The 12,575-nt window shown below is 42.3% G+C and overlaps 1 protein-coding gene across 3 annotated transcripts in view; it reads left to right on the plus strand.

Moving 5' to 3' along the window:
- PSMA6 (proteasome 20S subunit alpha 6) overlaps positions 1 to 12,575 on the plus strand; it is a 30,146-nt gene that overhangs the window by 216 nt on the left and 17,355 nt on the right. Inside the window, exon 1 of one of the 3 annotated variants that reach the window (XM_045450700.1) lies at positions 11,123 to 11,347. The exons of 1 other annotated variant lie outside the window; for it this stretch is intronic. In XM_045450700.1, coding sequence (XP_045306656.1) covers positions 11,272 to 11,347 — 76 coding nt within the window. In that variant the 5' untranslated portion in view covers positions 11,123 to 11,271. Of the gene's footprint in view, positions 1 to 11,122; positions 11,348 to 12,575 lie in introns of those variants that run through there. One more of the 3 variants, XM_045450702.1, reaches the window with a different exon arrangement.

Raw genomic sequence — 12,575 nt, forward strand, 5'->3', positions numbered from 1 at the left:
TGGGCTGATGGCTCAGAGCCTGGAGCCTGCTTCCGATTCTGTGTCTCCCTCTCTCTCTGCCCCTCCCCCGTTCATCTGTCTCAAAAAAAAAAAAAAAAAAAAAAGTTTAAAGATGTACTGAACTACTAAGTCTTTTTTTTTTTTTTGTAAGTTTCTTTATTTTTTTAAGTGATCTCTACTCCCAGTGTGAGGCTCAAACTCACAATCCTGAGATCGAGCCACACGCTGTACTAACTGAGCCAGCTAGGTGCACCTATTCCTAAGTCTTTAAAAATATATTATTCTATTTTCCTCATTTCAGTGACCTTGTCCTAGAATCCACAGCTGCATTTTTTTTTCTATCCCTTGCTCCAAAGCTGGGCTGTCTGTTGCTACTAAGTTTTTATACATACGTAGATATGTCTATTACATACATATGATTTTTTTAAAGGATCAATTCTCTGTAAACTCTTTTGTAACTTTTTGTTCACCTGAGAGAAAATGAAAACGTTTGTACGGTCTTCTACCATTTCTTCTTTGTATACTCTAATCATAATAATGTAAATTCATAAAGAGAGCCAGCCAAGTTAAGCTGGGCTGTTGTATACCATAAACTACTACTTGCAGAGCTGTATATTCATATACTACTCAAGGCTTCCTTGTGTTCAGAAGGAAATTTGTGTTCCAGGAAGCTGTCACTCTGATAGTATGTATTGATTCAAATTAAGGGTCATGTCCTTTGGCATTTAGTCTTATTCTGTGGCAGGAGTGGTCAGATCTTTGAAGAATGGATCTTTTCCAAGTTAGGCCCTCTGATGTCCAACTGCTAAAGAAATAAACTCTAGTCAGACCAAGTTTTTGAAGAGAAAGTCTCAGGAAGGATTGCTGCTTTAACACAGATAAAAACGGCTTTTTATCTTTTAAAGCAAATCACATGGCTCTTTTTGTTCGTTAACCCACCCACCAAGGGAAGTTTATGTGAGGCAATCAGTATTGAACAGTTTGTGCTTTACAAATGTCACCAGATTTTTTATTCTGGTCCATGCCATTATCCCCGGAGATTCTAACACCACTCATATGTTGGTCTTGTTTCTTAACCTCTTAAACCTGGTCATTTTCAGCCCCCTGTGAGATGGCCAACCTGGACCTTTTAAATTACTTAAAAGTGTTCCAGGGGTGCCTAGGTGCTCAGTCAGTTAAGCACTGACTCTCGGTTTGGGCTCAGGTCCAGATCTCACAGGTTGTGAGATCAAGTCCTGCCCTTCATAGAACTCTGTGCTGATTGGAACTTGCTTGGGATTCTCTATCTGTCCCTTCCCCTCCCCAACCCCCACCTGCTCTCTGTTTCTCTCTCTCAAAATAAATAAGTAAACCTAAAAAAAAAAAAAGTGTTCTACCTTCAGGATTTCAAACTTTTAAGTTCTTCATTTTGACCACAACCTCTTTACCAGCCCCACTCCTTCATCCCAACTACCAGTTCCTTGGTGTATTCTTTGGCCCATCCCTTCCTTACCTAAAGGCCTCTATTGTCCATCCCCATCTGTCTTTGCTTGCCTTCTTTTGTTCCTTTCACCTCCTGCAGCATCTTACCTAAACCTAATTTTGGACAGCCCCAAACCATTCCACTTCCTCCATTGCTACACACAAGTATTGCTAGAAAAGTCGTGAAATTATACAGCTGGAACTTCACTCTCATTTGAAGATCCTTGTTTTCATCTTTCATTGAATTCCCATTAATTTCCTGAAGGAGCTCTCTCACCCTTTGCAATATTAACTTGAAAAATGGCTTATCTCCTAAAACCTCCATTCCCTTTTCTGTTAATTGGGAAGATGGGCTACAGCAGTACTTCTCAAATTTTAATAGACATAGAATCATCTGGAATCTTGTTTAAAATGCAGATTCTGATTCAACGTCTGGTGTACCAAGTGATGCAATGGTACAGACCATATTTTGAGTAGTATCGTGAGTAGCTTCAAGTGAGCTCAAGCTTATTTTAAAATAATAATACAACAACACTCATGAGTCTGAGTCCTGAGTCATAACCTCACTATTCTGTCAGCAGATGACTTAACTAAGATCTACAAGCCATCTGCAATCTGCTGAAGCCTCTTCAGCAATTTTTGTCCTTTCCAGTAACTTTCCCATCCTGAACTTTTCTCCCTTTTCTTTTCTAGGTTACTTTTTCTACTTGCCTCCATTCTGTCCCTTCTTGGTGGCTTGAGACCTTGTTCTCTTCAGTTAATCCCTTTCCACTGGCTCTTTTCGCAGCTAACTGCAAATACCTTTAGGCTTGTAGCCTGACATAAACCATGCCTTGCTAGGGTTAGTATAATAGACAAACATCTCAAAGGTAGGCGCTATCTCTACCCTGGTTTCTTTCTAATTCCACATTTGCAGCTGAGTATCTCTACCTGGGTGGCCTGAGGACCTACAAACTGAACCACTGTGGGAACCACTCATCTTCACCCAAAGCAACTTCCTGCCTTACTTTGTTATTTTTTCTTGTTCCTTTCCCCTTACTCGCATACCTACTCAATACCTTCAAAATGTCTGTTGCAGGCTAGTTAGTTGACTCTTGACTGTCTTTCAAAAAAAAAAGTTCTTTTGTAAAGCTTTGTACCTGAAGATGTTCATAATAGTGTTACTGATGATAATAATAAAATTGGAAATAACTAAGTGCTCAAAACAAGGGAATAAAGAAGTAAATGTAGTTTTTAATGTTATAGTGACTAACATGAAACTCTGTGTGTTGGCATGGATTAAATGAAAAGCATCTACAAAATGGTATGTCTAATATGATCCCATTTTTTAAATAGGAAGGAAGGAAAGAGATACCTGGAGAAATGTATCTTAAATAACATTTCGTTGTGCTGCCTGCCTGGCTCAGTCGGTAGAGCATTCAACCTTTGGTCTCAAGGTTATGAGTTCAATCCCCATGTAGGAGAAAACATTACTTAAAAACATAAAGTCTTTTTAAAATTAAAAAAAAAAAAAAACATTGTATTGATTCCAAAATATTAATAGGTATCTCTGGGTGTTAGAACTGTGGATGATTTTTACTTTCTTCTTTTCATCTCCTGCATAGCCTGAAATTGTTACAATATATGTGCTGTATTCCACTGAGGCACAAATACAGTAGATACTAAGATTCCCAGATGAATGTGAGGTACATACACAGATTTTACAAAAAGAATAAAGAAGAATCTGACTCACAACCTCTGGCCTCTTAGCCAGGCCAAACATATAAAAGAGTCAGAGGAAAGAAAAAGATAAAGAAGTTTCTTTAGAGAGCCATTGCCAGGCTCTGAGTTGTGTCCTCTGCCCCCAGGACCCCAAGAAAGATGCTTCAGCAGGAGGACTTGGAGAGCCTCCTACAGTATGGGTGACCCAGAGTTCTGGTGCCTGAGAAAGCTGAAGGCTCTGGGGATGGGGCCTGAGTGTGTCTGCAAATATAGAAGATGACAGAAGGGCCAAAAAGCAGTATTGGAAAGGGAGTCAGAGGCTCCCTTGAGTCAAGTCCACTGCCTTGAAAGGTTTCCCAAGGGCCAGATGTGTTGGGGTTGGGTTGTCTTGGGCTGCAGAGGAACTTCTGGATGCCCAGAGGGTTGAAGAAGTTGCTGCAAGTAGCCACCTACATATAAAGATATACGGCCCTAGAAGAGTAGCCAAGAGAAGAAGCATCAGCTTTAACCAGGCTCACCAGAAGCACCAGCTTTAAGTAGCTGCTAGGCCTAGAAAACATTAACCATTCATTCTTACCTACCCTCCCATCCTAGCCCTCCACTGTCCATCCTCCACCTTGGCTGGGGGCAGAATTGAACGAGGAGTGACTGAACCAGAAAAGCCAACCATGTTCCCAATCCCTTTCCGCTGGGAGGCTTTAATCTGAAACCAATTTAAACTGGCAGATTAGAAATGATGCAGTGCTGTTTGGAATTTTTATTGTTCTAGAACTGGATATTCTGATTTCTGAATTGAGATTTCATTTATTAAAGTGACCATAGAACTGCATATTGTCTGAGGAACAGCAAAGTAATGGGACCTGCCAGGTATTCGTGTAGAGGAAAGAAAGATTGAAGAAAGGGTGGGAGAGAAAAAATCAAATTGGAGTTTTATCACAATCTGTTCATCAGATTCTGTTAGCAGAACACAGATGCCTGCTTCCATCATTTCTTGCCCCCGCAAACTTAAACACTACCTATTCTAACAGTATAGATTCATTCTGCCTGTTTTTATACTTTATATAAACGGAATCTTTAGGATGTGCTCTTTTGTGACTGGCTTCTTCCTTTCAACATTATGTGAAGTTCATCCATATTGTTGCATGTAACTGTATTTCAGTCATTTTTATTGTTGTACAATGTTGTATAGTGTGAACACCACAACTATTGATTGTACCATTCATGGGCATTTAAATGCTTCCAGTTTTTGCCTATTACAAATAGCACTGCTTTGAATAGTATATTACTTTTAACAATAGGGGGACAGCTATTTAAAAATCTCTTGTAAATATTCTTTCCCTTTCATAACCATTACTACCACCCCAGTTCAGGCCTTCAGAAACATTCACTTGGACTATTCACAATAGCCTCCTGACTGATATCCCCATCTATATATAGTTCATCATAAACAATGCCACTAGCTTTATATTCCCAGGGCATAATTCTAATTATGCTGCTTCCCTTAGTCCAAAACATTAAATACTGGTGCACCTGGGTAGCTCCATTGGTTAAGCGTCTCACTTCGGCTCAGGTCATGATCTCACAGCTCGTGAGTTCGAGCCCTGTGTCAGGCTCTGTGCTGACAGCTCAGAGCCTGGATCCTGCTTTGAATTCTGTGTCTCCCTCTCTCTCTGCCCCTCCATCACTCGCACTCTGTCCCTCTCTCTCAAAAATAAACACTAAAAAAAAAAAAAAAAAAATTTTTTTTTAAAGCAAAAATATTAAATGTCTCCCCATTGCCTTCCAACCAGAGCCTAAGTTCCTTAGCTTAGGCATTCAAGGCCTCTTCCTTGCATTTGTGTCCTAATCTAGAACATTTGTGAGTCCTAGTCAAGCTAGGCCATTGTCATGTCCTAAGCACAGGCTTTTTTTTCCCTTCTTTGCTTCTCTCTTTGTGTCACTCCCACTCCATGTTACATCTTGGTGCCACTGATTGACATTGCTTCCAACAACTAGCACACCTGGAGGATTTCTTGTCTTCCTATGCTAAGCTCACATATACTTCTTCCAACAGGAAGCGTACATTCCCTATGGCCCAAGGTAATTTGCCATTTACAGTCCTCTGTTGGAGTCTACCTTATGTATCATGAACTGTCTGTTAGTGTTGCTTTTAGTCATGTTTCATCTTCCCCACTGAACTCTGGTTCTGGTGGGGCCCTTGTCTGGTTCATCTCTGTGCCTCCCAGAGCAGCCAGCCCAGCTTCTTACTCATAGAAGGGGCTCAATACATGTTTGTTGAATGACTTTGGAGAAGTTGTTTGAAAATATCTTCCTGATTTTTATCTCCAATTCCCACTTCTCCTTTGAGTGAATTCCCCTCTTGCTCCATGGTATTTTGTGTGTGAGCTGGCTAACTCAAGAACATAGTCTTTGGTGTCTGATCCTTTGATCCTCAAGAAATATTAACTTCTCACTGCCACCCTCTATAATCATTACCATGTAAGCCCCCTATGTCTTATATGAATTCAGTATGATGTATTAGGCATCATTATGTACATACACTGTGATAACTGGAATAAAATTTGCTATACACCTGTAAGACCTCATTCCAGAATTTTTACTCTTGGAAATGTTTTAGATCTGTTATTGGTTGATTTTCCAAAGTTGCCTTTGTTTGACCACTGTGGACAAAATGCATTTGGGGTGAAATTTGGGGATCTCAACTCAGGTCCATCAATCATTTCAAAGCAAGGAGAAAATAAGACTGGAGCATTCTCTTACTTTCCCATCAATAACTGGCTTCTCAAAACTAGTTCCTAAATTAGTGACTGAAAATATTGGTTATAATGATCAGAAATCTCATTCATTTGCTGTCTCCCCTGTTACTACCCCGAGAGAGGCTGGCTGATTCTGAGCATCAGAGATGACTTAATTTTGTGGTAAGAAAATAGGAATTAGAGGAAGCCAATTAGGAAACCTCAAGGAAGAGGAAGTGTCTCTAGGCTAAAGGGAAGGCTGCTGAGTCTTATTTCCTCTCTGTCCTTAATTCGGTCTCTTGGTGCTGGCCAACTTCTGTACCTCCCTTTCCCCACCTGATTAGGGGGCTGGAATGGGGGTAAGGGTGAGGGTGGCAAGCAGAGCGAATGAAGTTAAATAACATTCCTAAAGACCTCAAGATGATAGGTATGAAAATCTTATCAATGAACTGATTGATGCTTACAGTTCCCACCCCGCTGTCCACAGCCGTGGGTGAGGCTGCATGTGTGTGGGACAGGGTGGGTAAGAACTGGCTGCTCTCCAAGTTAAGAAAATAGACTTTCACTTCTGAACAATAGCAGAGTGCAGTGCAGGTTGGTGCAGTACTTGGTTTCCTTCTGTACTAGGGTGAGATCAAAGCAAAATAGCCAACAATCCAGTCCTTTATTCACCAGTGGCTCCCCTTTACAAAGAGAGAAGCTGAGTTCAAGTCTATTAGTATGTGACTTATTTTCACAGTAGTGGTTAATATTTTTTTCTTTGCGCCTTTAAGGTGGGTACAGCATGCTTGCCTGTTTAAGAAACCGAGGTCATGGTCATCAGGTAGTCTGTGGCAAGACTCAGATTGTAATTCAGCGCTTCTGACACTCAGAGCCTGACCATGTTCGAGACTCAGGCCCCTCCCTTCCCCTTCAGATTTTTCACTGGAACATTTGCTGTTCTCTTAAGCTATGCAGGGCTTCCTGTGTTATCATGCCTAAGGGGAAGTTGTATGTTAAAAACCACCAACGGTTAAGCCCAAGACAGCTGGGGTCTTCCATTGCTTCTTCCAGTATTCTGGGGAGACCCATGAGAACTCTCAAGTGTTTCTCAAGACCTTTGGCTTCCAGAAACAAGAGATCAGTCGAGCACTGCATCTTCATTTAAGGAGGGTTTGAGAAAGCAAGAGAAACGTCAAAAGTTGTAAGAGGATAATACTGATGTTGTTATAGCTAAAAATCAAGGGTAAACTGAAAGCTAAAGGTTTTGGCTCTAAAAAAAAAGTTTTGGCTCTATATAAGGGAAGGTGGGGGATTCCTGGATAGTTTTAGTTAAATGTCCTTTGGGTTAGGCTGATGCAAGTTTATTCCCTTTCATAGCAAAGGACAACATTCTCAATATTGGTGATGACTAATAGAATCCAGGCACAGAATTATATGGACTGGTAAGGAAAGGATGGAGCAGAATGGAAATGACAGTTGTGTGACTGCTATGTCGATAGACATCATCTTGTACCCACCATTGGTATTGGAGGATGAGAGAACCACACTAGATGTTACGGACAAGGGGGCAGGGGAGTGTTGCTTTATTGGAATCCGGTCACGTAAAGGATTTGAAGGACTTTCAAGTAAAGGCATAATCAAGTGCTTCATGTAAGTCACAGAAGCACACTTCCCCCACATTTGGTGCATTTGTCCTTTTCTGCCCATAAATTATATAGAACTAGAGTACAGAGACATCACTTTTCTCCTTCCCAGAGACTCAGCCAGAATGACAACTCCCAGGAAGCCAACCATAGCTACTGGAGGAAGAGCTGTAGGTCTGACATTGCTGTGAGAACGATACAAATAGGGAAACATACAAATAGAGCCAGGTCCCTGCCCTCAGTCCCCTGAGAAGCACCTGACTGGGAAGTCTGGCCAGGGAGCTGGGCAGAGGTCTACCTCCCTCCTACTGTCCACCCAAGCTGCTACATCCTGAGCTCTGTCCTGGCTCCAGGTGACCTTTGGGGTCCCTTAACATCAAGAAATCCTCACTCTCCTAAAATACTGTTACCAGTGTTGATGGCTAACTCACAGGGCATTGTGTTTCAACATCTGCTAATATCACATGGAAACACAGATAAGCTCCATTTTTATATTCCCTGGGCTCACTGTAAGCTAAGGGCTAAATTCTTATCTTGCCTTTAAACACCACGTGATTCAGCATGTCTGCAGTCACTGGGAATCTACGCTGCCATTTTTTACCTTTGCCTTGTGGGTAACCCCAACCTTCCACCTACCTCCACCCCCAGGGGAGAATGTGGGCCTTGCCAAATGGAGGCCCCCAGGAGATTTTCCAAGACTCACAAGATGTTAAGTCATCTCTAAAATTTTTCAAAAAACCAGAAAGTCATTTCAAAAAGTCTAACTTGGTGGCCCCACAGAGAGGAAGATCAAATTTTCCACACAGACACAGCAAGTCTGCCCCCATAGGCCTGTGTTAAAGCTACAAGAGTATTGACGACTTTGGTGAAAGCTCCCTAACCCAAGGGGGAAGTCCACCTGGGTGAGTAGTTTGGCTGCTGCTTGGCACCCAGTGGCACATATTCAGTCTGCTTCCAGGGGATTTCCCTTAGCAGTGGAATCAGCGAGGGGTTTGTCTTTCAGAAAGATTTCCCAGAGGAATTCATTTGTGTATGGGGAAAAAAATCTCAAATTCTAATATAAAATCTCTGACCTTTTAGGTTTTTGAAATTTGGATTTCTCATTTATTCACAACTCTCTCCAAATTAGGAAAAACAAACATAACAGAAAACTCAGATAGTGAGCATGCATATCCATTGAATGATCTGAGTGCTTACTTCATGCTAGACATGGTTTGCCATTGAGGATACACTGGGGAGCAAAATAAATGTGCCCACTGCCCTAAGGGAGTCTAATGTTCTAATTGTAGCTTTCAGTTTGTGTTCGTGTGGAAAATGAGGTTGATTCTTTCCAGGTTGAGTACTAAAATGTATATACCATCTGAAATCCAATGCCTCTTTCAGGGCCCAGCTTAAATGTAACCTCAAGAAGGGATGAGGATTTCTTTGAACATGTGACATTCTAATGGCTTCCAGTGTCTGTGATTTTAAACATCCCTTCACTGCATGGCAGTGGGAATGAAAAGCAGACATATCCTATCCCATAGGAATAATCAACAGGATTTGGTAACTGACCAGACAGGAAAGCAACAATAACATAAACAGTTTAATGCGCCCGGTCACGTGCTAGGTACTTTGTTTAGTTCTTCACTTGCCTTCTCATTTAATCCTCACAACAGCCTCCAATAAAGTGGATCTTATCCAAAATTAATAGATAAGGGAATCCAGACTTAGACAGTTTGCATAAGGTCACATATCTAGTAACTGCCACAAATGGCATTTAAATCCATATTTAAATAGAAAAGGATGTACTCCTAACCCCGATGCTGTAAGGGATTCATTCATTCAACTAGTATTTATTGAGCACTTGATATATGCTGGGAATTTTTCAAGTTGCCTGAGCTACAGGAGTGAACAAAGATTCTTGCCCTCATGGAGCAAGTGGGGGGTGGGGGCAGTGGGGCTGGGGTGGGGGATGAGACAATAAACAGTGAACAAAATTATGAATTACAGAACAGAAAAAAAGAAAATGAAGGATCAGGATACTATAGGGACAGAGTAAGAAGTTTTGAGGAATCGAAGACTGCTGCAAGGTTTGGGTTCTGAGTACTTGTAAAGTGTGGTACAAGGGGCGGGAACTGGCTTGGTGGGGGGAGAAATGACATGATGAGCTCTGTTTTAAATACATTGGGTTTTGAGGTACCTTTTGTGTCAAAGTGAAAAACATCCCACAGGCAATTAGATAAGAATGCATTCTGGAGAAGGGTCCAGCTAGAGACATAGGTTTGGGAGACATTAGCATGGGGTGGGGGTGGGGGGCTGTTGAGGCTGTGCAACTAAAAGAGTTCACCCTCCTTAGCAGCCTTACAGAGAACTCTTTATGACTATTCAGGTAAAGTCTGGTAAATTATAATACACTAGCGTTGCTCAGAGTGTGAGGAAAAAAGCACCCAAAAGGTCAGGAGTTGGTCCTGAGGGTAGGGTAGGGACCTGCGGCAGAGGTAAGGGACAACTTTTATCGGTACACTTGGAAATTAGAGCTGGAAAGTACCCTGTGTGCCAAAGATGTTGTATGCATTTAGTATTATCTTAATCATGTCTCACTTTTGGACTTTTTCAGCTTGATAAAAATGGAGGTTTAATTTTTAAAAACACTGTTGACATTTGGGGTTTCCTTAAGAACTACTTAAGAGGGTCTTACACATTTTTTTCCTTTAAATGCAAAGTGAGCTTAGGAGAAAATATGTTAAAGAGGTAAGAATCCTTGCTTTAGTATTAACTTACAGCAGGCACTCAAGTGCCAGAAACCTTGGCAAAACAGGCCTCCCAGATGCACAAACGGGGGAGGTTAGGGACACCAGCCTAACGTCATGTTTTGCATTCAATATTGGTTAAATAGGAGTGTGCCTTGGGGAAAAGTCAAAATAGGCACCGTTTTACAATTTGAAAAGCCACTTTTCCTCCCCGGAGCCACCCAGTCCGCTACTCCCATTAGTTCATTCAACAAATGAACAGGGCTATATACTCCATGTCCTTTCCGTTCTTATCAATTAAAGCAACTTAACTTCATGATTCCTCATATTCCTCACCTATATTTCCTCAGTTCTACTTCTAAGACAAAACTGTCGGGATTGCTGGCCTTGCCTGGCCAGAAGACAGTTCTGTTCTTTCCAGTAGCTACTAGAACCCGCTCCCTTCTGTACCTAAAATTAACGGTTACTGCCGCAACACCTGCAACGCATTTTCTCCTGTAGTAAGAAGAAAAGTGGATGGGTAAAAAGTAGATTAGAAAGAACGCAAGAAATCTAGACACAAGCTGGATACATACGTCCCCAAACTAACGAGAGACTTAAACACATCATCCATCCATTTAGGTCCCACCGGTAGGCAGATTATTACTCGGGGCCCCCAGAAAGCTTTTTCGTCCTTGCTGCAGTCCATTCACTTTCCAGATGAAAACTCTAAACCGCCACAACGCCAGTTTCACCTGATATCTGCACACAGCTCAGACGCGTAGCTGACGCAAGCGCTCACCGAAAGCGCCCCCGACGCCGCACCGTCCCTGCTCTCCCCACCCCCCAAGAAGGGGTGTGGCCTCGGAACGCTCTCCGCGCCTGAATTGGAGCTGGAGTCGCGAGTTCCGCGCGTAAGAGCGGATGAAGCCGGCCGGTGCCCCGGAAGCAGTTGCTGCAACTTCCGGGGGGGGTTGTACGCCTGTTACGGGAGCTACGGGGCTCAGAGACAGTGCTTGAAATAGTGGGTGCGCCAACATGTCCCGTGGTTCCAGCGCTGGGTTTGATCGCCACATTACCATTTTTTCACCGGAGGGCCGTCTCTACCAAGTAGGTGAGTGAACCGAGTCCGCCTGTGGTCCACTCGAATTGCTCTGTCATGGTACGGCCTGGAACAGGCAGACGCGGCCGGAGTTTAGTCCGCGACTGAAGCATGGCCCGAGCTGGGACGGGAGAAAGGCCGAGTCAGGGTCCATTCCCAAGGTGTTCCCACGCCTGTCTGGAGGCAGGGATCGGGGTGCCCGAAGGCTGAAGGCCTCGGGCTCTTAAGGGCGAGAGGCCGCACCTCCTGGACACAATAAAGAGTTAAGGAAGGTAGGACTGCAATTCTGGACTCTGGTTTCTTGACGCATTTTCACTTGTTACGTTTTGGCCTGGATGGGCCCAACATCTGGACTTCTCTAAAGAATAATTGGCACCTTAAGTTTGCCATTAAAACACTCCTCTCCGTTTTCTTTTGTTTGCAACATGTACTTCCTTGTAGTAGTTAATTCCACACTGGCATTCAGACCCTTTTATGTGGAGGACACTGTGGCAGTCCTAGGGGATGCAAAGATGTCACACCCTCTCCTATACTGAAGCTCACAGCTTAAATGGAGTAACATATAACGTAAACAAACGTATAAAAAGAAAAGTAAAAAGTGCCAGATGACAAGGATCTACAGATCAGGACATCTTTGAAAAACTGGCAGATCGAGTGAGTGGCTGTCAATTCTGGAGCTGTTCTTGAAATTAGCATCCCCTTTTAACCCACATCTGAATGTTTCTAAATAGTTTAAAAGCTTGTTTTGAATTGTGGATGAGAAGTGGTGAACTAGCTGTTTCCTGAAAGACAGCCTTAGCGGCAATGAACTCTAAACTATTTACCATTCATTCAGTGTAACAATATATTTTGTTGGGTTGAAATGGTGTCAGGGATTCTTAATCTCCTGCCATAGGGAATTTAATTAATATCTGGAGAATCTGATTTACATCTGACCCCATGATCCTTTGATTTTTGAGTGAGTTTACCGCCACAGTGCTTTGGGGAGGACAGTAATACCATCTCTGCTTGGAAATCATAAGAGAGTTGACCTATAAATGAGGTTCTCTTCACCTGTAAATTTTAGAAATAGTTCAAGATAACTTGGAATGAAACTTACACAGTATATGGCTATATACTGTTTACAAGGTAGCAAGAAACAAGGGTAATTCAGTAACCCTTTTCGCTCATCCTCAATCGAAAAATATGACCAAAGACAGAAGAAAGATAACTCCTCAAGGAAGTTTCATTTTTTGTTTCT

This window comes from Leopardus geoffroyi, chromosome B3 (assembly GCF_018350155.1).
Source record: "Leopardus geoffroyi isolate Oge1 chromosome B3, O.geoffroyi_Oge1_pat1.0, whole genome shotgun sequence".
Lineage (NCBI taxonomy): Eukaryota > Metazoa > Chordata > Mammalia > Carnivora > Felidae > Leopardus > Leopardus geoffroyi.